At 42.4% G+C, this 26406-nt stretch overlaps 2 protein-coding genes across 2 annotated transcripts in view; both read right to left on the bottom strand.

The window, feature by feature from the left end:
* Positions 1-985: 985 nt before the first annotated feature.
* Positions 986-11134, bottom strand: ankef1a (ankyrin repeat and EF-hand domain containing 1a; the record flags this gene model as incomplete). The annotated part of the gene is made up of 10 exons (XM_084082997.1): positions 986-1433; positions 2635-2790; positions 4301-4461; positions 4756-4982; positions 5378-6191; positions 6463-6586; positions 6868-7017; positions 8123-8322; positions 10461-10622; positions 10945-11134. 10 exons carry the CDS (start codon positions 11132-11134, stop codon positions 1278-1280), a joined length of 2340 nt encoding a protein of 779 aa, XP_083939123.1. The 3' UTR covers positions 986-1277.
* Positions 11135-13309: 2175 nt separating this feature from the next.
* emilin1a (elastin microfibril interfacer 1a) overlaps positions 13310-26406 on the bottom strand; it is a 26398-nt gene continuing 13301 nt past the window's right edge. Inside the window, exons 2-12 of the mRNA XM_084083317.1 lie at positions 25742-25858; positions 22259-22473; positions 21540-21639; positions 20317-20425; positions 19971-20141; positions 18435-19715; positions 17539-17953; positions 16494-16619; positions 15969-15986; positions 15714-15848; positions 13310-15242 (exon numbers count right to left, since the gene is read on the bottom strand). Of these exons, the coding sequence (XP_083939443.1) occupies positions 14923-15242; positions 15714-15848; positions 15969-15986; positions 16494-16619; positions 17539-17953; positions 18435-19715; positions 19971-20141; positions 20317-20425; positions 21540-21639; positions 22259-22473; positions 25742-25858 (3007 nt within the window). The 3' untranslated portion in view covers positions 13310-14922. The remainder of the gene's footprint in view (positions 15243-15713; positions 15849-15968; positions 15987-16493; positions 16620-17538; positions 17954-18434; positions 19716-19970; positions 20142-20316; positions 20426-21539; positions 21640-22258; positions 22474-25741; positions 25859-26406) is intronic.

Raw genomic sequence — 26406 nt, 5'->3', positions numbered from 1 at the left:
TGGTTGCAGTGTTTTGTTTTGTTTTGTTTTATTTTTCGCTGTTTGTTTGTTTTTGTTTGGGTACAGTGCAATGTCTGTCCTAGTTCTGTTGTGAGTTTCGGTTGGAGAGCATGTGACACCATGAGAACACAGTGTTTTTCCCTGTATTGTGGCCTACTACTGTATGGACATGTAGTTTGTAAAAGTTAAAATGTACATTAGAAACACTGACCCTGTCAGCCAGTTGAGAACTTTCATGAATCAAAAAGCGCTCCTGAACGAGGGTCAGTGTAATGAGTGACATTATACCACACCGCAACCACACACCACGTCATCCAGTGAAATATCCTGTCCGTACTGTCAGACGTTAAGATTCATTCCAGATTGTATTGGAAAATACATAATTTAACCACTTAATCAGGTTATACTTTGTTATACGAATGGCAAAAGAAATTGCAGATATACAAGCGTCGCATCACAATGCATTGTGAACTTGCGGACCTGCTATTTTTTAAATAAATAATAATAACAAAAACTATAATGACACACCCAAAATAGGGAGGCCTGGTTGAAAGTGGTTAACTTTGATGGTCGAATCATAGCTCATGGAAGAGAACGAGGTTCAATGTTTGAAGCCAGAATCGTGAGCATGTGACTTAGTGGCCAAACACACTGAACACACAGAAATCCATGTTTGTGTCTCTTTTTTTACTCATTACTATTATAAGTAAAGTATTAATATTTTTTGAATGCTTTAGACAGGAAAAAAGGTCTACACGTGTATGTATCTTGTATAAAGCTATAGCATAGCCACTTTATTCCAAAGTCATTCTCCTTATTATTGTTATCCTTTAGTGATTATTTCATGAGTAGCTATGGCTATCTTCAATGTACAATTGGCATAAGACAACATTGTCCCACCGTTGACAGTTTTTAATCTGTTATTCCTCACTTGAGATGAGATCACATCTCATCTCAAGTGTAATGTTACACATGGTGACGAATGGCAATTCACTATAAAAATGTTGCAATAGTTTGATTCCAAACAGAGGCCAGCGAGTAGCAGTAGCCACAAGCTAGTTTATAGCCTGTGATAGCCGTTGGTTTCAATGGTAAATAAATATGTAGCCATGCTATCGGGCTTTATTGGGAAAGCTGCTAATGTCCCACAATATGACAGGTGCCCGGCATTTAAGTCATCAAATGGACACCAAAATATCATCATCATCATCATCATCATCATCATCATCATCATCATAATCATTCTCACTCACGATGAACATGTCAGTGCTTCTACTCTAGTCTGTGGCCTCCAGGAGCTCCAGGGATTTCCTCTGGATGTTTCTGTTGAAAGGCATTGTCAGGTCATCAAAGTCCACCTCACTGGAGAGATGCTGTCTCCTCGCCTCTCTCTTTGCTATCAGCTGGCTGGTGGTGAGTGGTCTTTTCCATACCTGAGAGAAGGAACATGGTACAGCAGGCACTGATTGCACTGTGAACACTGTCACTTTTTCTCCTGCATTGCACTGATTGAAATGGACACTTTATTTGTTTTGGGGCGGGATGGGACGCTGTAACCTTGTGTTGTTGTTTTTTCTGCATAGTGCAGGCTAGTTGAATAGGTAAATGTATACTGTTGTTCTGTACTGATGGTGAATCTTATTGTTTTTCTTGCCCTTGTATTGCTGTATACATGTACTTTCCTTCTCTGTACCTGTAACTCTTAACTGCTGTGCTGACTCTGGGCGACTGAAAACTCCCCCCTGGGATCGATAAAGGTATCTACTGTATCTACAGCAGGTGGATTGGTTGACAAAGGCGTAAAATCCTTATTGTTAACCACTTGGAGGTTTCCAGGTGACATATTGCACTTATGAGCTTCGAGCAGTATTACTTGTCGACCAGTAGGTGTCCAACCACACCAGGGTCAAAATTCCTCAATGGAAGAGTAGAGAGACCACCTCCAACTACTGCAGATGTACTAGTTATATTGTAATAACATACTCTTGCACGAGTTACAAATGGATAAAGTAACACTGAGGATTTTACACTACATACAGTGTCCTTAAATTAACTTTAATATAATGATTGAAATGCATATTTTCTTCCAGTGGGATCTGTGTGTTGGATGATTATTATTTATATAGTGTTGCTTGGGCATTTATTTTTTTGTAGTGCATTAATATGAGCCTCCTTTATGTGGGTTTGACAAGTCTGACAGACCGTAACTAACACATTAATCGGGTGAAGAAACCTGGCTGCGAACACCAGACTTTTCAAATATAAATGATGGTTATTTTCACATGCATTGTTAACGGATTTGATTTGTAGATGGAAAATATGCTGTTTGGAACTTTCTTACCTTACATCAAAAATACCTTACATCAAAAATACTAACAGTATTGGTTGAATGTTTTTTAAACAATACATTCATAGTTATTGTTATAGTTCCTGGAGATAAAAACGTATGGGTTTTTATATTCTCAGAGTATAAAAACATATCTCCTCAGCTGTAATTTATCCATGTGTAACTCAGAAACTGTACAAATGTAACCAAATGGATCCGTATGGGTCCATTTGGTTACATTTGTACACATTTACAGTGTAGACAGATGTCACTCTGGTGAAGACAACCCAAATGTCGTTGAGGCCTACCGTCTTTGGCACAAAGGTAATGTCCACAGCGTTGGTTTTGCCACCGGTGATCCTGGTGTTGTGTGGGATGATGCTCTCCGACACTTTCAGAGAGGCGATCCTGTCTGCAGTGGCGACGGCTGTGGTGGAGGGCGCCGGCGTTTCCATAACAGCTGTCTGTAAGTGAGAACCGACAAAGTGGCGATGAGGTGAGCAATAGCAGAGAATGCAGTCAAGAATCATAATTCTTTACAATTTATCTTTGCGAGCTTAATTCTTTAGGGTTTGGTTTTGGGGAACACAAGAATAGAATAGAACATTTTAGATATTGTTATAAAACATGGTTGTTGTTTTTTTTACTGTAATGTAAACGGTGAAAGAGGCGCAACACGATATGTGTAATATACGAAATCAAGATGTTTCGGCCAATTTGGCCTTAATAAGATAGAGATGAGGACATGGCACATACTGTACTGTATATAGGTCACATAGTTAACACAGGTGATCAGCATTCAGACTGATTACAGGTGATAGCCATCAATAATAATGAGCACAAGGGTGACAAGTGACAGGAAACGATACTTAACTCTGCCTAGTGCCTATCAACGAGGTGCCAGGCCAAGGGGGAATAACTATTGGGCTGCTTGTTGTGAGTTTGAATTAAAAACAATATACTTTGTCTGGTCTTCAGGTAGGGCTACTGCACTCAAAGTCTCAAAGTCATTACATTGCGTGATGCCATGTACAGACTGGCTGAAGCCGGCTCTTCAATAGAATCTACTTTTTTGAGAGATTTCACTGTGTGTGGTTATTGATAGCCCAAACATCAGCCTCTGTCAGCTGTAACACAACACATCTCGGCTAATTTGCTTACAAGTCGCTGAGGCTAGAGTAACAAGTGTGTATCTCTTTACGGGCTTGGATTTCTCTGACGGTGAAAAGGGCAGACAATTATACGCAGATAGAAGCCGACTTCGAAATATGGGACTGGCTCAATGATTAATCTGATATAGGGCTGGCGGTGGGTGAAAACACTGCATTTATAATTTAGTGCAACAGACAACATTCAGAAACTAGATAATGTGTCTGTTGCATGTTCCTCCAAGCATTGCTTTAAGAGGGAAAAAAAGTACCGTTACCCAATGAAAACAGAAGCACACATGGATAATGGGGGCTGACAGCTTACAGAAAACGAAACAATACATTATTTATTTAAACGATCATTTCTAAATTATAATTATAATTATTATAATTCAAATTGTGTGTGTGTGTGTGTGTGTGTGTGTGTGGGGGGGATAATTGTATTTCACACCTTTTTAAAGGCTCTGGATGTATTATTTCCTTTTTATTATTCGTTTATATAAAAATGTTATCAATATGACTTTTAAGAAGAAGGGCAGGGATGTTCATTATTTTCTTTATTTAAGCTTTTATAAAGTGACCAGGCAAGTCTCTTAAGAACAAATTGTTATTTACAAGGAAGTCCAGGTGAATGGGTTTCATTGGTGTTGAGCTACGGATCTTGGATGATGTGACATACTGTATGATGATGTTATTGGACTTTAGAGTTACACAATTTTAACACAATGGTAGCAGTAGCAGTATTGTTGTTATTTTCAGTTAGAATAATACGATACTGTTAGTCTATAACATAACACATTCTCCTGTCATCTCCTGCGTTCAGTACCTTTACTTTAGCAGTGGCTGGTCTGGGTTTGGCCTGCTGAAGTTTGACATGTTTCCCCCTCTGGTTCTCCTTGGGTTTAGGCAGAGAATCCATCTTGTTTTTGACCAAGCTAATGATCCTGTGGTCTGCGTATACTCTGGCGACGTCCAGGCAGTTTAGCTCTGAGGGCAAATGCATTCATATATATGAATACAATATATATTACAATTCATATACAGTACATGCCGTCCATCAGCGAGTGTCAGTTTAGCTTAAAGCATTGGTAAATGAATAAATAAACATCTATTCACTCTCTCACACACTAAGTAAATAAATATATCATATTTTCTGTATCTGCTTTTTTTATGCATGAAAACAAATGTAATAATAATACATTAATAATAAGTTAATAGAATTACATCACACACAGTACATTTTCCTGTGGATATTGACATTCACAATGTATTGATGTCAACCTTTCTTGTTCTCGGCAGTGACCTTTGCCCCCGCCTTGATGAGAAAGTCCACACAGCAGGGTCGAGAGGTCTCAATGGCCCTCATGAGGGGCGTGGCTCCGTTGAGGGCGGGGGCATCCACAGTGGCGCCGGCCTCCACTAGCAGTTCAACAATGTCCACTTGTCCCGCGTGGGCTGCATGGTGGAGGGGCGTCCAGCAAAACTGGTCAGTTGCATTCATGTCTGCCCTGTGGTACACAATCACACTCACAGTCACCATCAAGGTTAGCCTGATCTTAAGTCATTCAAAATGTCATCTTGGTTTCTTTAAAGGCGTTGTAAGTTTTTTGTATTTTTTGGTATATTTAAAGTGTTAAGGTAAAAAACATTAGAGTGCATTCTCCTTGTAGAAATGCGCCAAACCAACCACTGACAATTTATATATACCACTCCGTCACTCAGAAACAGATCTGCTTTGGATAATATTAGGTTTAACCGACTTTTTAAAACTGTAGTCCATGGTTTATAAAATATAAACTATGGTTCGTGGTTTATTTAAACCATGGTTTCGTAACCCATAATTTAAAAAGCAAACCCAGGCTTTAAACCATTAAACCAAAAAATACAGCAGTCCCAATCTCACCCTCGTCCGAGGAGATACTCGGCCACCTCATAGCTGCCACTGGAGCAGGCCACCATCAGCGGGGTCTTGTAAAAGAGATCTTTAATGTCCACGGGGACATCCTGACTGAAGGCGAGGTCCAAAGACTCCAGGTCGCCCGACTTCACGCAGTAGTTGACGTTGATGTAGACCTTTTGCGGCTCGTCTATGTACCAGGCCGAGTCGTCCTCTATGGGGTGCGACGGCGGGTGGTCGCGGTCGAACCGGCTGAGGTCGGTGTGTTGCTTATATGTCTCGATCATGAAGCGGGGCGGCCCGCCATCCTCACGCCGGTGGATGTGCTCAGTGGGGACGGTGCAGATAGGCATAGGCAGGGTGAATTTCTTCTTTTTCTTCCCTCCCTTCTTCCCTCCTTTCTTCCCCCTCTTCTTCTTTGGGGCATAGGAGGAGATGAGGAAGGCTTTCTGGACGTACTTCACGCCTTTGAGGAAGTCGCTGACGTTGACGAACCCCTCCCTCCGCCTGTCGTGGGCCAGGAGGAGCGTGTGGAAATGATCCGCGTCCAGCGGGGCTATCAGCTGCTCCATCACAGACACAAACTTCTGTATGGAGACCATGTCGGACTTGTCGCCGAAGGCGTTGCGGAGGGCTGTCTCGTTCTCGTGGGACCAGTCGTGGAGGTTGAGGGCCCAGGCGGCAGTGCCACTGGGTTTACTGGTCTTCCACTGCAGCCTCTCAGATTTCCTCAGCTCCTTGGATGCAGCTTTGTGACCGGAGTCTTTAGCAATCTGACGTGGCAGCAGACCCTCGTGGTTCTTCAATTTGGGGTTACAGCCTAAAACATTGGAGCATAATTTTTGTCATGGATCAATGAATTGTATAGATGACAGAATTATTTGAGTATTTCCTATCTGCTAATCTCTTGATTTAGAACGTACATGTAACATGTAATGAAAAAGATTCTAGCTTGTAGAATTAAGCAAATTAAAAATACAGTATACTCTAAGTGCAGCTCCTAGTGATCATACACCACTTTACAACATGGAGAACACTTTAAATTCACTTTGAAATTCATAACTTCTAGCGTTTCTCCTAAGGCACTGTACCTCTCTGGGCCAGGAACTTGCAGCAGTTGGCATGGCCCGTGGTGGCAGCGTAATGGAGGGGTGTGCTGCCCTCTGAACTAATCAAACCCATATCTGCTGAGTACGCAGATAGAACCTGAATCACCTGGAGAATAAGCAGCAGGTCAGGGAGAGGACACTGGATTTTAACACTAGTCACACATGATCATATGACTTTGGGCAAAGGTGAAAACGAAGAGGTACTGTAGGATAAAAGCCGGTACAACGCACTCTGTCAACAGGTAATGCATGAGCGGGTGGGGCATGCACTTAAAACTTGCATCGTTCCCGAGTAGGCCGGTGCACGGGCACCGGTCTAGTCTTTTAGTAAAACAAAAACGTCATGTAGGGTTGGACTTTCTTTCAGTATACCGACCACCAGCACACCTCAAAGAAGCCTCCCTTGGCAGCGTAGTGTACAACACTGAGGCGTTTGTTGTCCAGAGCGTTGGGGTCTGCACCTCTCTGCAGAAGGGCTCTGAGCAGCTGCACAGAGCCTGCCTTGGCTGCCTCCATCAGTGCAGTGACACCTGTGCTCTAGATTAACAACACACAGTAAAATACTCAGTGTTAATCACTGAGAGTGTGCAAATGTGACCTGGACCCATACATGTGTTATTTTATTTGTACAGTGTCTGCTCATAATTTGTAATTGTGCTTAGTAGTGATTCTTATAAGCAGCCACATTTAGCCATTTAGCCCTAAATGACAGTTGACATACTGTATGCTTCACATATACTGTATACAGAATAGGACTCATATACTGTAAGCAAAAATCTAAACGCTGTAATGTTGCATGTTCGGTTTACATCGAAGATTCAAGATCCGCTTTTGGCAGCACATCCAACTGGAGGCTTATAAAAAGAGGTGCACCCGCAATAAATTCAGCAGCATTAGTGCATTATGTACTAGAATGTTAACTGTACTACTGTATAAATATTTATTTTATCCTCTCCATTAATTCCTAATTCTGACTTAATTTCCTACTGGAACATTACAAACCTATTCCCTCTTCTATCACTGACATTTCAGTGCTCATGATGTAGAGCCGTCCTTGAGCAAGACATTGAACCCCTATCTGCTCCTGATGAGCAGATAGGGAACCATGCAAGATAGCCTTGCATGGTTTCTTCCGCCATCAGTGTGTGAATGTGAGTGGGAATGTGTGTGAATGGGTGAAAGGCGCTATATGTTAATCAATGGTTTTCAACCCTTTTCATATCAAGGTCCATTATTTATTCGCCATTTGAGCCACGGACCACCGTTTGATGAGATTTAGCTTCTCAGACCTAAAACGTAGAATATTTTGTTATCGTTGCATACGATTTTGTCCACAATTCCATGCTGTATTGATGTGGTACCATAGGAGAGATGACAGGCAAACGTTGATCAAAATAACAATTATTTAATTAAGTAATGCAGATGTTTAACATTAATTTTAAAAAAATGAAATAAAGGTCCATTTGGTTACCAACTCTCCATCATTTAGCTGGGGACCACCTGGAACCCCCTCAAGGACCACTGCTGGTCCCCGGACCACTGGTTGAGAACCACTAATGTAAATGCATTAGCCTACATTACCATTTACCTTCATACTATATCTCCCATAAGCCTTCAGTGATCAACCCTGCAAACCTCAAACCTGATTGGTTGCGTTGGCATCGGCCCCTTTGTCCAGCATGCTGAGGCACATGATGGTGCAGTCCAGGGCCTTTTCACACAGCAGCAGGAATGCTGGCTTCCCCTCAGTTGACACATTGTTGACATCTGCGCCGTTCTCCAACGCCACGTGGAGGCAACGGGCATGGCGCTTTGTGGGGTAGATACAATAAAACAAGACCCCTGCAGAGAGAGGATGGAGGAAGTGAAGGTACAAGCGGTTGGGAAAGAGAGAGCAAAACAGCAAGGTGGCAGATCTTAAATCTGAAATAAGATATGGATGCAGTAGGATCCCCTCCAGGGCAGGCAGTGCAGTTGCCACATTTTGCATCAAAGACGTTTTTTAATAGAACATCTGAATGCTAAGATTCTCGGAAAAGGGAATGAGGAGGTGATATTATGTCGATATCATGATATGAGAGTAGATATCGTCTTGGATTTGGAAATCGTAATATTGTGATATTGCATAAATGTGGTCTTTTCCTGGTTTTAATCACTTAATCACTTTTTTATAAAAACTGTCAAAGATTATTGAAAACAGCAAAAGTTGCCAATCTACAAGTTGTTAATGTGTCGGAATATTATGCTATTTTCACTACTTTTAAATTGTTTCGAAAAACTTTAAAGAAAATTGATCGTCTCAATATCGATATTGTGATATTTAATTTTGTCCATATCGCCCAGCGATATGGCCTGGGGTTGAACGTATATAGGATGAACAACTTGGTTTTAGTGTTGAATCTGAACCTATACATGGTCAAAACATACTGCTTTAATGGTTGAGGCTGTGCCTACAAGTGGAAACAGCTCGGTTTCAATACTGAGAGTGAGACACCCCTACATGAAGAAAACACCATGGCTTTAATTCTGAGAACGAGTCAACATAATTATGACCATTGAGACTCAGCCTACAGGGGACAGAAACGTAGTGTGACTATTGAGAGCGGACCAAGTCAGCCACCGTCATATCAGGTTACCCAACTGGCTTCATGGGAGAGGATTGCCGTCAGGGCTTGATCTGTAATTAGATGTATCCGAATGCCATGACATGTGCGTGCACACACACAGACACCAGCCACATACAGTACACAGTAGACGTTCACACGCTCACCCATAGAGACACGGCACATGGCAACAGAAAAACAGACATTCGCCCTCAAAAACAAGCAGGCACCCAGACACGCGCAACAAAAGCGTGCAAGCATGAACACACATAGAACATTTAAGCTCACACACACCTTCCTGTCTTTTGCTCTACTTCTTTCACCCACTCACTTGTTCTCAAAAGAGTCCCATTTGGTGTAATCGATGCCCTGGACAACGATGTAATTGAAGCAATTATCATAATTGGTTTAAAAGGGTTCCTGAAGAAGAACTTTGGGCTAGCTGATGGGAGTTGCCTGGGGATACATCCCCCTCATCAATATCTAAACAGACGCAGCATACATTTTCATGAGTTGTAAGACAAGGCAAGGCATTCAGCACAAGCCCTCCAGCCAGCTTATACTGAACTTGAGATGAGGCTCTGTGTATAGGGGCCCCAAACTGCAGGATGAGAAAGTAATACTGGAATTAGAATATGTTAGTGGAGTTGAGGCTCAGTGCAGCAGTTCCATTACCTCACATGCTCTGATTAAAATGCATTACCTCCACTGACCTGTATTACACACGCTGCCCTCTCCTCTGGCCTCCAAGTTCTGTGTTTTGATTGGCGATTCTTTTTATTTATGTTGTACATTGAAATGCCACTGCTGTACTTACACTTCAACTGCAAGTGTGTCTGTCCCATTAAGTGTCGGCCAAATCATGACAGATCCTCTGTCCTAAACCCACCATTTGCCTTACAACTACCAGAGGAATGTGAGTATATATATATATATATAGACGGACCATTATTCCTTCTATTCTTTATTTCTCTTTAGCCACTTTCACCCCATACATACTTCGTTTACCGGGGTCCCCCAGGGTTCTGTAATTGGACCCCTTTTTGCCAAAAATCACTGACCTGCTATTTTGGATGAATGTTTGCCTGTTTTTGCGAATGTTCGCCAATGATGACATGCCCAGAAAATATCATTTACAGCAGGATTAACATGCAGGATTTTACTGTGTGTGTGTGTGTGTGTGTGTGTGTGTGTGTGTGTGTGTGTGTGTGTGTGTGTGTGTGTGTGTGTGTGTGTGTGTGTGTGCATGCACTGCATGAGTGGAGAGCTTCATTTTCTTCTTTCGACTATTAGCCTTTGGAGTATTCTACTCAAGTATCCAGCCATTTCTCCAGACCCAACCATCTGCTAGCTAGTACTATGTGGTCAGCCTCTCACCTTTGCCCTCTGTGTCCAGCAGCGTCATGTCAGTGTGGTTCTTTGCCAGCAGGGCCACCATTCCATCGTGACCCAACTCTGCGGCTAACATGACCGGGGTGTGGCCCCTGCTGTCCTGGATGTTGGGTTGTGCCCCCTGGGAGATTAGGAAGCTGACCATGTCTGGTTTGGCAGAAGGTTAGAGATGATCATTACTTTTTTTATCAACTTGCTAAGAGGATAATGTGCAACACAATTACATTATTTAGAATCATTTCTTTTATGTATATATTTTTTAATTGGTTGACTTCCATTGACAGTATTGGTTTACTCTTAATATTGCCAAAATACCAAAAGATTAACTGACCGGCCCCTACAAAGGACTGAATTATTTAATACTCTGGTCTATATATACGTATGTTTTCCTTCTAAACACTTCAAATAAAATGTAACTGTCACTACCAGCAAGATAGTGAAGTGTCAAAGTAACCAACAAGCATCGTACCCTGGTTGTTGGCTTCAGCGGCCAGGTGCAGCACCCCTGTGCCTTGCTGTGGTTCTGTCAGGTTGACGACATCTTCCACTCCCAGGTTGACCATCTTCTCTATCTGGACTTTGTCCCCTTCGTGAACATACTGCAGTAGACGGTAAACCTGCAGGATCTGCAGGCGACCTTCTGCCACATGGCCTCTCATTCTAGGTTAGGCAAAATGAGCTCCATCGTTTTGATGAGGAGAGGAAAAAGAAAGCATTAATTTTATTGATGAATTATAGTATTCTGCTCTATGAGAAATTCCAAGGGGTGTGCATTAGAGATATAGGCCTATTAATAGAAGCCTACTCTTGCATGAAAAACTTCACTTAGGGCCAGTGGTGTAAAGTAACTAAGTCCATTTATTCAAGTACTGTACTTAAGTACAATTTTGAGGTACTTTTACTTTACAAAAGTAAAAGTATTTCAGTAGGCTACTTTTACTTCTACTCCACTCTCAGAGGCAAATGTTGTTCTTTTACTCCACTACAATTATTTGAAAACTTTAGTTACTAGTTACTTTGTAGGTTTTGATTATGATTACAAAACATACTTTAACCACTTCAGCCCTACATTTTGGTTGTTTGAAAATAGCCGATCTACAAGCTCACAATGACTGGTCGTAGTGGTCGATCAACTCTCTCTCTCTCTCTCTCTCTCTCTCTCTCTCTCTCTTACCTTGATCAAAAGCTGAAAAGTAATCTTGTGCAGGTTTATTCCTCCTTGTTATGAGCTGCGAATAGTCATATGAATCATATTAATCCCGTGAACTGACAGCAAACTCGACAGTTAAAAAACAAACATCAAACACAAAACCTGCCACTGCGTTTCAGCCGGGGCACAAACTTGACTTGTCTCCATGGCAACGGAACACGTGCGGTCAAATCCCAGGAAGGATGTGTTCCTTTGAGGAATACAAGAACGGTCGCCCCTAAACACGCTCACCCGGTGTAAAATCCAGCGACCTCGAAACGGTCGCCACCACAACGTAACCTCAGTAAAACTATGCCCAGTGCCCACAAAACCTTATTCCTAAACGTAACCTCGGTAAACTACGCCTAAACTAAACCTAATCTTATTCCTAAACTTAACCTCAGTAAAACTATGCCTAACCCTAAACGTATTCCTCACCTTATCCTCAGTAAAACAAATACAAGAATACAAACCCCACCGGGGGCCAGTGGTCCGCCAAAAACATGAGGGCGACTCTGTTTTGGGGCGAGTCTTCCGGTAACCCCTTTAAGGAAGTTGATTTCAGAAGAAGATTTAAAGGAGCTATCTAAGTACAGCCATGAGTAAAGTGTGGATTGTGTCTCTTATTATGTGTCCCTTTACATTTGTAAGTAGGTAGAATTACCGGTTCTTTGCACTTGACCGCCATTTGCCTGGATCAATTTACACACGCAGTCTTGTGAGAGACTGTATGGCTGAGTGACAGAAGAGTGGCAGCCATTGAAAGTGTTATCTAGGGTCATGGGTTTACTATGGAGAAGTAATGAATGCAGGACGAATGTGATACCATATTGTTCGATGGACAAGGTCGCATATCTCGACTTCAAGGTTGCTTGCTTTGCTGGAACCTGCATGAACCTGCATTAACTACGTGCAACACTAGATGTCGCTATGATATAAAGTAAAGTGTAAGTTGCCTCTTTGCTGAGATGATTGAAATCAGGGGCCCTTTTCAATAGGTACAAAGTAACTACTAACTAAAGTTTTCACTCTGAAACCAATCAGAGTGGTTGTTTAAATCAATAAACATATTATCATTAAGCCAACCACTGGTCAATAGCCTATACATGCACACACACACACATACTGTACATATCTTACATGATTTCACACGCTGGTTGAAGGCATTAAAACTGGTCACCCTTCTAAATTGTTTTTGCACTGTATAAACTTTGACATACAAATATATCAATAATAATGAAAATAGCAGATCTACAGTACAACGCATCACGACATGTGAGCTTGTAGATCAGCTATTTTCACTATATTTGAAATAAGGCTCATGGTTAATTCGTAAAGTACTTTTTCTGTTCTTAAAAAAATTGTCAAAAGTACAATATTTGTCTTTGAAATGTAGTGAAGTGAAAGTCATAAGTATCAAAATAATACAAATACTTAAGTAAAGTACAGATACTCAAGTACATGTACTTCATTACTGTCCACCACTGGTTTAAATTTACAGTAGATTATGTTGAATAAACAAATGAGGTTACACAAAAGAGGTGCCAAATAGCTGTGGTGTTTGCTTTATGACATTGCATCAAGACCTTTCCAACACATTAAAATTCCACAATGAAATCCAGACAAAACTCGGACTGCTTAGATAAACGGTGTAAAAATCTGTATTTGAGGCACATATGTGGTAAAATATACAAAAACACATCCAGTACCTGACAAAAAAATATCGAGTGGTAAGTTATAAAAAACTTACTATGGCAAAAAAATAATATTTACATTCTATAGAGGTGAACAATGCATCCAAACTTGTGCTGGTTCAAAGTTGACTTTAAGACAGACCTATTAATGAGTGAAGTAAGGGGTCTTTCTGTCACTGTAAAAGATATAGGGTAACAAAACCCAAATGTATTGATATTTATATCAATGTATTATAATACAAAATAAAGTCAGTATGATGTCATATATGGCCCACTCCGCTGGATAAGTGCACTGTAGCACACACAACATGACATGTGTGATGATAACACAGTTTATAGTTATAGCCTCTGAACCAAATCAGTCCAATAAACATTCTTCATACTGTACCATGGTTCCTGGGTACAATAAGTGTCTCATTTGAGCTCACTGCATTTTAATTAGACCTCTATGGAGAAAGGAAGCACGCTCGCTCGTGTGTGTGTGTGTGTGTGTGTGTGTGCGCGCGCGCGCGCGTGCGTGCGTGTGTGTGTGTGTGTGTGTGTGTGTAAAAAGAGGGAATCTTGGCACAGATACAAGGGCATGTGCAGCCTCATTACTTGCTATCTATTCCTCTAAATAGAAATACCACTGTCAGAGAGACGGATAGTAACAGCCACACAACTTTAAAGCTTGATCCTCTGCAGAAGTTTAGATGACCCTTGTTAGAGTATGAAAAACTCCTCATCCCTCCTTGTATTGTTTTACGTCCCTCCTCCATGTCCTTAGGTACGTGGTAATGGAATGTTCCTAAAGTGATCTTTTTCATTGTTTGGTGAAATCCTGTGGTTTGCTATCGAGCGTTCCGCTAAGTTCATTGTCCTTCTCTGAAAGAATAGTGGTTTGAACTTTGCTCCCCTGAATGAATGTATTTATTTTTGGTTGTTGTAAAGGAAAATGACCTCTGTCAACATGACATTTTGGGCAGGGTGCTTGTGGTCATGAAGAAAATAAACTGCGTGCTAAGGGTAGGAAATGATAATCGACACGTTCACTGGAACAAAAGAAAAACACCCTGCAAATATTCCATACTGATATTGTGTGAGCATTATAACGGGAACAATATCCAATTTCTTCATTCATTTGACTTCAACTTTTGATGAATAAGTGAGAACTGACAGCTGGCTTACAATAATGACATTATAACATTCAAGTTTATATTGTGACATTAAAATATTTCATTATGAGAGAACCCTGCAGTGGCATTTCTTTCCAAAGACAAATGAATGTCAAAGAGTAAAAAAAAAAATTAATAGCTCTTTGCTCCGATTAATATTTTCCTTAAAGCTGTGAAACACAAAGAAATCATTGTGATTGAAAATGTTCTTCCTTCATCGCACTAAATGTACAATATTAATTCCCTCTCTTCTGGCTGAATTCATTCAGTCTTGCCTGCAGAAATACAAATTTCCGTCCGCCCAACAGTCCAACCAATGGCTTTGTCGCAGACCGGCTGGCAGACCAATCATAATGTCAGATACTGAACGTCTGCCTCCCACAGACCAATCATGCTGAGACTGCGTCCAATCAGACAGTCTCATATAGCAACATTCCACTGAAGATGGTCAAAGGTTCTGAGGAGTGTGCCAGCTTTCCAGTGACGAGGTCAATGCAAACCGTGTCTCCTTCTTTCATGGGCAGGATGATGTTAAAGACCGACAGGGCCCCTGGGGTGTGTCTGGCCTCTGCCATGGGCTTCTCCAGGCCCTCTGGCTGGTACCCAGCCGAGTCCCCGCGGGCCACGCCGATGTTGGACTTGGACAGCACCGCTTCAATTTTCACGTTCTTGTGGCCTGTCAGCGTAGCACTGAAGAAGTACTTGCCACTAACTGGTGCTGTGAAATGCCCTGGAGGAAATACATGGGTTACAAGGATGTCAGGGAGGTGGTTGAAGTTACAGTAGGTAGTCAGGGTTGTATGACTTATGTCTTTTAGTGTTAGATTTGTATTTTTAAGGGAAATACAGTAGTTACTAGGGAAGCCATAAACAACTAAGCAACACAACAGAACACACTGAAATAATAGTTATTTTTTTTAAAGAATTCATGCACAATATTGTATTACTTCTAAGTCATCAAGGACTTATAGATACGTAGATGCATACAGGAGTGAGAGCCAAGGCAGAGAGATAAGGAACAATATGCATACAGTTCATGTGCTGGATTAGAATACCTGACATTAAGGTTTAGATTAAAGATTTAGATTAAAGTTTTCATTAAGGTCATCAGTAAAAGAAAGGAGGTGCTGAGAAACTGGGGATGGAGGACATTCACAGACACAAGGAACTCCTTAAATGTTCAATTGGGCCCAAAACTCACCTGTTCGTGGGTTATAGACATTCTTTTCATTGACAAATATGTGGTTGAAGAGGATAGTTCCCGGACTTCCCATGGGGCGAGTGAGGGCAGCCGAGAAAGAGAGCCGTGGCACGTTGGCATCTGACCCTGCCGGACCTAATTCATGGGAAAACAATTACAGAAGTACTGTAAGAGCAGAGGTTGATTTGAAATGAAATAAATGAAGATTAAAAATAAACTGCTTCTTTTATCTTCAATTATAACAATGACACATACCCTCTTCACCTCTGAGACCTGTAATGTAAGATGAGAGATATTATAAGAACAGTTTCACTGAGAGATGCTAATGATTTATTATTCATATTATGTCATCGCTCTTTGTGTTGAATTATCATCACAGAGCATAATCTTAGTAACTGAACCGCAGAAGATTATGGTGAAATAAAATAAAGTTTCTTTTTTTTAACAACTTTGAATAAAATGAGCCCCTGAAATGTTAATGTATTGATAATGCTAAACTGTTTCAGCATCACAGCTGACAGCTCATTGTTTACTTTTTTCTCCATGGTGACATCAACATGCCAGTCAACATGACCATTACATGGCTGGTTTGTCAGTGCTGGAATACTGCCATTCAGAAAAGGGGGGCCTCCGCCACTGAATACCGTATTGCAGTTAAGCAGCTTTGTTCATGAGTAACTTGCCATTGATACAGGGAGGCCGGATCGTTATAATACTGTCTTATTTTGGAGTTTATGACAGTAACACTCATACATTTCTTCAAGTTTATTTGATCTTTACCTGGGGGTCCCACTGGTCCCCTCTTGCCCTCTCTGCCCTGAGGACCTTCTTTTCCTTGGCCCCCCCTCGGACCCAGGGGTCCTGGGTATCCCCTTTCGCCACGTGGGCCCGGCAAACCAGACGGGCCTGTAATAGAAATAAAGCGCACCCTTGAGAATGTTTGTAGAGACAGCACAGCTGGAACACACACCACACTGAAAGTCCTCTTCACTAAGATTGTCTTCTTTAGAAATACAATCAGCAGACCAAAGACATTTATGCTCCAGAGACATCAGAGATTTAAACTGTTGTGCCCTTCACCCACAACCTCACTGAAACTCCTCTTTCAGACAGACTGCAGACTTAACAGACTTTTAAGTGAATGTTATGCGGGACAACAGTTAATCACCAGGCAAGACATGCCGGATCCTTCCTTTGGTCTGTTTCTTCACATGGCCTGACCTTGCCTCCCATCTCGCAAATTCTCAAGCAGTATCCCATGTCTTAACCCATTAAGACCGGGAACGCATCGTGTCATTTTAGACTTCTTTTGGCTATCAAAAAATAGCAGATATACAAGCTCTTAGCGCGGCATCGAGTGCCGCGCTACGAGCTTGTAGATTTGAAAAATCGTGAAAATCTTTGAATATATATTTTTGAAAGCGAGCATTTGTAACTCAAATCTTTGCTTCTGGGGGTCCCTGGAACAAAATATTTTGAGATGGGGGTCCATGGCCAAATACATATCATTTTGGGGGTCCTTGACATGAAAAAGTTTGAGACCCACTGATGTAGCAACATAGTTTTTTTCTAAAAACTGTTAGGATTTAGAGGACATTTTGTAGAACCGGTCTCAGGTCTTAATGGGTTAAATTCAGATCCCATGCCCTTCTGTTACTGAGACTCACCCATGACATTCCGTTCAGATTCACCAGAACATGCAAGTTTATCATGTGTAGACTACATGTATTTTTTATTCTGCGATAACCCTGCCACAGCATTTTTTCTCCCACAAGAGAATAAATGTCAAACAATAAAAGCAATAACTGCTGTCTCAGCATCTCACCCGTGAAGTCCTGTTCAGTGAAACTGTGGAACTCTTTGACCACTTCCAGAACCGATGTGTTCAGCGTGTCTAGCCTGTAGTGGACGTTCTCCAGCTCGACCGTCTGGATAGTGTCGATGGCGTCAGCGTGGGCCGTAACAGTGGCGTTGAGTCCATTAACGCAGACCCACAGGCCTGAAACATGGTGGCTCAGGCCCTCCCTGATCTTCTGCAGGCTTTCGGAAACGGAGTCCAGCCTCCCACACACGCCCTCCATCTTGGAGAGCCTTCGCTCCAGGCCGTCACTAGATCGCCGGCACTCGCCCACCTCCTTGACATAGTTGCTGGTGATGGTTTGTATCTCACTGCCCAGGCTGCCAAAGCGAAGCTTGGAGTTGTCCATGTGGTCTGTCAGCTCTTTCTGGATCTTGTCCACCTTTTGGGGAATATACTCTTTAAATGTGTGTGAAATATTACGTGTGTACTGAATGTACAGTATGTATGTAAGATGTACAGTACAGTAAAGAAAGTTTGTGGGATTTTTCCTGTGGGAAAGTAAAATATAAACATAATTTCTAAATACACATACATACTAAATATATAAAACTTACAGCACCCCATCGTGGGTGCTGTAAGTTTGGGGAAACCTGTTATTTGTTAGGGAAACTAATCCAAGGTAATTCAAGCTTGCCTTTCCTTGCCTTCGATATTTTCATATCTAAGGCTAAGATAATAAAAATATTGTCTTCATCGTGAAAACCAACATTGTAGACAATATACTATACATACATGATTATATGACAGGAACCATGTTGTGTTTAACGAAAGCTTGCTGCATCATGTACTTATTATTATCAGTAGTAGCAGTAGTATAGCATTTAGCACCATTATAATAATAATCCTCTAATGATCCTCACCTCAGAGATAATGTTGTCCTTTTTGCGGGTCAGATCTGTCAGGGTGTTGCCATGTCGCTGTACAGTCCTTCCCAGCCCCTTCAGTGTGTCGTTTATGGAGTTGAAGGTAACCGTGACCCCTGACAACTGTCCCTTGAGGGACTTCAGTTCCCCTCCTAACCTCCCACTGTGGACACTGTGACCCTCCAGTTGCTTATTCAGGTCGTTGATGTTTTTCTTACACTGCCCGGTGCACTCCTCCACTTCCCCTCGGAGTCTCCCTACTTCCTCTTGAAGGTTGGAGCACACCTGAGAGCAGACGGACTCGTCCGAGTCCACTCTCCTGCGCATGTCCGTCAGCTCCATCTGGCACTTGCCCAGGGCGCTGTTGGTGGAGTTGGTAAACGCTCGCAAGTCTTCTTCTACGCTGCTGCATATCGAGCAGTCGTCGACGTCGCGGCCCAGCGTTTCCACCTCGTTGACGATCCGGTTGAAGTGTTCGCCGTCCTCTCCCGTCACGGCCTTTATCTTCGTGATGTCTTCTGCCAGGTTGATCACTCTGTCCATCAGCGAGTCCCCGGAGACAGACAGGTCCTTCAACCTTGTGTCGAACTTCTGGATCTCCTCTTGGTTGGCGACAACCCTCCATTCTAACGTTTTGACCGTGTCTTCAGTCTTGCGGCCTTTGCCGTTGGGCCCGCAGGTCTCCGAGCACATTTTAGTGACCGACGTTAACCTTTTGTCGAGGATGGACGTGACATTGTCCAACTGGCCTAAGCGTCTGCTGTGGTCTGTGACTGTGTCTCCCAGAACAGCCACGTCCAGCTCTACCTTTCCTATCTTGAAGCTGTGGTCTTCCAGTCGGCTGAGGACCATGTTACGCATCTGAGTGACCTCTCTCTGCACGCTGTCCTTCACGTTGTTCCCAGTGTTGGCACACCTCTGCTCCGCCTTCCTCATGGTGTTGTTCAGTCTCTTCTCCACTTCTCTCAGCCTGCCGTTCAACTTGTCCTCCGTCACCCTTCCCTTTCCTCCTCCTACTGTACCGGCCAGCTCTTTGTCCAGGCGCCCTTTGATGACGTCGAAACCGTTTGCCGTGGAACTGACGCTGACTTCCAGGTCAGTCAGTTTCTTCTGGAGCTGAGTGACTGTGCCGCAGCATTGCTGGGAGCGCTCCGTCTCCCTGCGGCTGATCTCCAGGCCCTGTCTTAAGTGCTGGTCCATGGAGCTCAGCAGCTTCTCCAGGGCTCTGATCCTCTCTCTGTCCTCCTGCTGCTGACGCCTCAGGTCCTCCACACCTGCCTGAGCCCAAACAGATACAGAAACGCATAAAACATCAAATGTTTTACAAAGGCTTCTGGATATTTTCTTGACAAACATTGGGAATTCTATGTTAGATGTTCAGGAAAGACAGGAGAAAAGCTTCCACTATGATTTTAACGCCCGCGAGTAGATATACATGTCGATACATACTGTAGCTATTAACCAGTATACTGTAACACAACTGGATCCGCACACAAACAGACACACTAAATAATGTGAGCTATTGAGGCTGACCTGGCAGGCAGAGCAGGACAGAGATACCCTGGACTCCAACTCTCTGAGTATGTCCTCCTTCAGAGTGTTGATGATCTGACCTCCACCCCTGGCTACTCCATCCAGCTCATTGCCCCCTCCATTCCCATTACCCAGGTGGTTGTTGATGTTGACCAGGGTCTGGTCATGGACCTGACGGATGGAGCGGAAATTGTGTGTGTGAATGAGTGAGTGAATGAATGAATGACGTAACCTGTTTTATTTAATCATAGATGGTAGGTAGATAATGTACTGTAGGTAGATAAACACAGATAGACAGATATTGATTGACTGATTGATTGACTGATCGATCGATCGTTCGATTTACCTGTGTTGTGTTGTAGAGCTGGTCCAGTCTGGTCTGGATGCTGTTTATTGTCTCCTTCATGTGTGGCTGAGCTGCGTCTGAGGGCACACTGGCTCCATTCAGACTGGGCCTAAACAAGAGGAGGGATTGAAGGGGGAATAGAAGAGAGAGGGAGATAGAGAGAGAGAGAGAGAGAGAGAGAGAGAGAGAGAGAAAAGGGGGGGGGTTAATTGTTTTTCCTAACATTGACTGAGCTCTACCGTAAACATGTGGGGTGTATTTAACACTTTGTGCCAACAGCAGGGGATTGTGGGTAAGTAAATGGTTGCCATCCCTCTGAAATTGGAAAAAACAAAACAGAGAATGTTGTTTGGGAAGGAGGGTATGAGGAGCTGATAACAATCTGTAGGGATTAGAGAGGTTGGATTTGGAGGTATGTTCCTCAATTGAGAAAAACTCACACGACACTGAGTGTTTTTATTCTACAGTACATACACACAGAACTCAGGAGTGTATATATCCCTCTCTTATATAAGGGTTGATAATGCTCAACTCCAGTATTTGAGTCAAAGTGTATATGTGTGAAGTGAAGGTTGCTTAGTCAAATTTGTACTTGAGTTAAAGTACTGGAGTATTGCATCGTGACATGTTGTAAGCTTGTAGATCTGCTATTTTCATGATATTTAAAACCAGGATTAAGTGGTTAATTCATAATGTACTTGTTCCCTTCCTAGAAATGTAATGGAGTCAAAAGGGCTATATTTATTTTTGAAATGTAGTGGTGTGAAAGTCATAAGTATCCAAAACATACAAATATTCAAGTAAAGTACAGATACTCAATAAATACTCAATAAAACTTTGTTACTGTCCAGCACTGGCAATAGGGAACATGATTAATATGCATTAACATGTTAATAATGCATGATCACAAATGCCCCCATGGAATGAACAGAAGATGCTGATCATGAAAAATGGCCTTGTGCAGACTGGTGAAAAGCAACAGTAAGCAGGAAAACGGCATGTGCATACTGAAATGCTCCACTGTCCGCATAATGTCAGTGTAAGCCAGCCAGAATGTCTTCTTTCTTCATAATAGACGATAGACATTTACTGGGATTAATTCAAATGAGGACAGGATTTGCATGCATCAGATGCAGATTAAGTGTAGTGCTTGAATGTCCTGAACAATAATAGTATGGGGAAAAAAATTATAACATAAAAGCAACGGAGGATAGTGCACCTACAGTCTGTCATTGATCCCATGTATGGTTGACTGCATGGTGTGGAGATCTTTGGTTAGACTCCGGATCTTCTCCTCCAGCTGTCTTATCTTCTCATTGTCGCCTGGAGACAGGGGAAGTGTTAGGGTTAGCTTCACCATTCAGTCTCTTCCAAGTAATAGCCAATGACACAGGGCAGCTGGCTGAATTCTTTTCGACTATAATCTAGGCATATCCCCCGCATATTTATTTAAACATCATTATCTTGTACATTTATTTCGTACTTCCATAAAAGAACTAGAACACTTTTTGGAGATGTTTGGGTGACTCACTAGATACATTGAGTACATCTTGATTGGTTGGGAAACATTTCAAACGTTATTTGAATGTTCAGTATACTGTGGTTCATTGAGCAAGAGTGTGTGTAAGCACATTAGACTTTATATCATGGACTGCTCTGAATTTTCACACAGGAACAATAGACCATGTTGTTTCTGAATGTACTCAGCATTCAGGAGAGCAACTCAATAACCCAGTAAGGGACTTATTAAAGATACATTGTTAGTAATATCCATTCTTCATATCACCGATCCCAGATCCCCTTATACATACACATAAATGAACACAGTATTTAAATTACAATAACCCCATGCAGACGGGTGAATTAAACCAACATCTTGTTTATTTTTCATCCTAAAGCCATATTGTAGTGTATCATTATTGTTTGAATATTCCCACAGTACCTCCTCCTCCGCCGTGTCCTCTCTGTCCGTCCCCTCCTGTGTTGTAGCCGGTGTGCGTGACACGGGGTCTCCCTGCGTCCACCTGGGCGTCGGTGACGCCCGTCCGCGGGCCGTCGTGGCAGTCATCGCCCGAGTAGCCATGGCAACACTTCCACTCCATCTCCGTCACCATCTTGTACGCCACCTTGTACCTGGGCCTCCTGTAGGTCCGGTACCTGGGGAAGCAGAGGCAATAAGTGAAGTAACGTTGTAACTATCCATTATTTTCTAATAGATTTTTTATAATCAACTATATTGATTGGTAACACTTGCTCATGTATCCCATGTCTATAATGCTTTATAAACATACTTATAATTCATTATAATCCACTTATAACACTGTATAATCTTAGTTATAAGAACTCATAATTATACTCATATAAAACGCTTTACAATGTGTTATGATTATTGTTATAAATAACGACTCATAACGACTTATATGGTCATGTATAAAAGCAATGTAATCTTAAAGCTTATAACACTGTATAATGATGGTTATAAGCACTCATACTGTAGTACTCTTAATGCAATCATAACACATTATAAAGCCTTTATATAATTTGGAGGGGTCGCCAGTTTCTGGATGCGCAAAAGAAAATGGATATCTGAATTTAAAAATAAATAAGTAAAAATAACTTTAACCTTTTAAGAGGAAGAGAGAGAGAGAGAGAGAGAGAGCGCAGTTTCCTCTCAGATGCACAGTCCAAGTGTAATATTACTCCTCTTATCAAAACCTTACCGTGCCTATTTTAATTAGCCTAGCAGTGTATGTGTGCAGCCGTGCACGCACCTGTTTGGTAAGTGTGCGTACACGCACGTTTGTTCAGTGCGTGAACATTGTTAGGTCAGTGAGTCATGAAGGACGGGGGTTGTGTGACTTGACTTGGTCAAGTTTTCTTTGGGGGGGAGGGTTGCCAGCCAAAAACGTTGAGGACCACTGGTCTAATGCATATCAAACCGGGGGTCCTTGAAATTCAAAAGGTTGAGAGTCGCTGGTGTAGAGCCCTGGTTCTCAAAGAATTTCATGTCAAGGACCCTCAAATTGACACTTAATAGCCCGTGAACCCCCATTTCAAAAGATAAGCCAGGGACCCCCATAAGAGAAGATTTTTACGGCTCTCTAGCGGTGATTCTCAACCATTTTAATTTCAAAGACCCCCAGTTTGACATGCATTAGGCTATGGACCCCCATTTAATGGCATTTCTATCCCTGGGACCCCAATTTATATTGTAAAATCAATGTTAATTTAACTCTGAGAGTGTACAAATTGAACCAAATGGACCCGTTCCATTTGTACGAGTTACAGACCCATAAGGGTCCATTTGGTTTCTATCCATCATTTAGCTGGGGACCCCCTGGAACCCCCTCAAGTACCCCTGGGGGTCCCCGGACCCCACTTTGAGAACCAATGGTGTAGAGGATGCATGGCTATATACATAGCTAAAAAGGAAGGAAGGAAAAGAAAGAAAGAAAGAAAGAAAGAAAGAAAGAAAGAAAGAAAGAAAGAAATTAAAAGAAGGAAATTAAAAGAAAGAAATTAAAAGAAAGAAAAGAAAAGAAAGGTGAGGCGTATAAACAGTGCATTGCTGCACAGAGGAAGCAATGATCATCTACTGATGTGAGTGGCGGGTGAGGTTTAGTTCATATGACTTCTGCCGTCTTTAAAATATTATTCCTGACATGTTATCCAAAAGTCAGTCCATCGAAAACATTTCACTTGGCGGTTCAGGTTCGTGATTGCTTCTTTTAATGTGTTATCCAGCTCTGTGGCCGAACAGAACCACGCTTAAAGTAACAATGCAATAAAGTGGCTGTGGCCGGAAGCCTTAATGAAGATTCATAGCAAATTCCTGGGCACGTTAACAAGTGCTATAAAATACTGCAGGTCACGCAGTAATGTCCTGAGTGTTAATTTAACTCAATTTAATTGTATTACGGTCCATTTTTACACTTTCAGAGTTAAATTAACGCTCCACATTTTGCTGTGAACCCACACACAACATTTGAGGTACGCTCCAGTCTCCTGTAGATCCTTTTTTGTGCCACAGAAAAGACTCCGACTTCCAAGTTCGTGAGCGTGTGAAAAAGTGAGCCAGCTTCCTCCCAAGACGAGGCCAAATCAAGACCTAGCGTGGAAGAGAGTGCAGAGAAGGGGGATAGTAAGAAGAAAGACCAAAGCAAGAAAGAAAGAGAGAGAAGCAGAGGTTGTTTTGACAGGAGTAGGGCGGCTAGACTGTGGTGCCTGGAACCCCCGATGTGTTCATTCTTAACATAGCCCAGGTTTATGCCAAGGCCCCTAGCTCTGGTTGAAGACAGGCACATGGGATCAACATGGCAGACCTGGCTAAAAACACTCCAAACGTTGTAAATATCTTAGAAGACAAGGGTGCCTGGTGGCTGAGACAGTTTATCACACAGACCATATTATGCTCCTAGTGAATGCGAGGACCCAGGTTTGAGTCGGACCCCCTTCTTGTCTCGCATGTCTCTCCTGTCTCTCTGCCCTTGGATTACTGTCACTCTACACACTATACTTGGACCGTGGCCCTTAGGGGCCTGACAGCATGATGTCAGACACCGTCAGCACTGATGTCAGACACAACAGAAACAGTCACCGCAGCCGCGGCCCCTTGGTGGCCCTTACCAACTAAGTTTGAGTGAGTCATGGTCGTTATGGTTACTACTGTTGCAACACCGACATGATGGAACCTATATTTGGATACAACTAACTTAGAACTCCATATATGGAGCTGGCTGATACGTCTACAGTAAGTCTGATAACAGGGACTACACATTCAGCTGGCTGACCTGCTGATTGGCTATGATTGGCTTCCAATGTTTATGGGAGAGGCTTATTTTACAAGTTACAACCAATGCCAAACATTATTTGACAAGAGTCCAGACTGGGACATCAGTCATAAATCTATGACGGCAGCCATCTATGATGTATCTATGACAAATGTGGTCAATGTTTCAGCACGGTCACAGCCCCATTATGACTTCCCATTATGAAATGAAAGCTACATATTTCAAAAAGTATAAAACATGTGTGGGATCTCTAGATTAAATAGATCAGATAGCCAGAACGCTGTTTTGTATCTGAGAGACAGAGAGACAGAGAGACAGAGAGACAGAGAGACAAAGAGACAGAGAGACAGAGAGAGATATAAAGTAAATGAATAGAGAGGATGGGAAAGGAGGAGGAGGAGAAAGAATCGTTATAAAGCAGAGAGGAAGGAAAGACTTAATTCAGAGGGTGGAGAATGACGAAAAGAGAGATTAAACTGGAGAGAATTTCCTCTGTCATGTAGTGCGTGTGCGTGTGCGTGTGCGCGTGTGTGCGTGTGCGTGTGCGTGTGCGTGTGCGTGTGCGTGTGTGTGTGTGTGTGTGTGTGTGTGTGTGTACGTGCGTGCGTGTGTGTGAGGGAGAGCTGGATACTTACGCCACTCTGGGACACTGCCCCCAGGCACAGCGCTGGTAGTCTGGCTTCACATACGTCTCCACCCCGTCCTCCATCACACAGCTGATGGTGCGTGTCACCACGTACGCACACCAGTTCCTGTCAAAGCAGCACACACACACACACACACACACACACACGTTGTTATTACTTGTGAAGACATCAAAATTTAAGAATTTAAGGCAATTTATAAATGGCAATTTTCCATTTTTAAGAGAGCAAAGCGGGGCTCGCAACTCACTTTTTCAATGCTCCAAGGTTTATTAACAAACAGCAGATAGTATACGATGTTTCGACTCTTTCGTCTTTTTCAAAGTCATACTTGAAAAAGATCGAAAGGGTCGAAACGTCTGCTGTTTGTTAATAAACCTTGGAGCATTGAAAAAGTGAGTTGCGAGCCCCGCTTTGCTCTCTTATATTACTGTTTTACAGTTAAGGCTCAGCATCAAGGAACGGAGGATGTGCGATTGTGCGTTATTTGTTTTTCTGAATTTTCCATTTTTAAACGCAACCCCTAAAGCCTTAGTTGTGACCTTGTAGATCGACACCGGTACGCAACTATAGTACGTAAATCAGGCATAACTCTAACCCCTAAACCTGATCTCTTCATGCCTTCATTACTAATGTTATGTAATGTAATTTATTTC

The sequence above is a fragment of the Gymnoscopelus microlampas genome, assembly GCF_963454915.1.
Source record: "Gymnoscopelus microlampas genome assembly, chromosome: 16".
Classification (NCBI taxonomy): Eukaryota; Metazoa; Chordata; class Actinopteri; order Myctophiformes; family Myctophidae; genus Gymnoscopelus; species Gymnoscopelus microlampas.
Note: the sequence above shows the minus strand (reverse complement) of the source record. Positions and strands in the feature narration are given on the sequence as shown.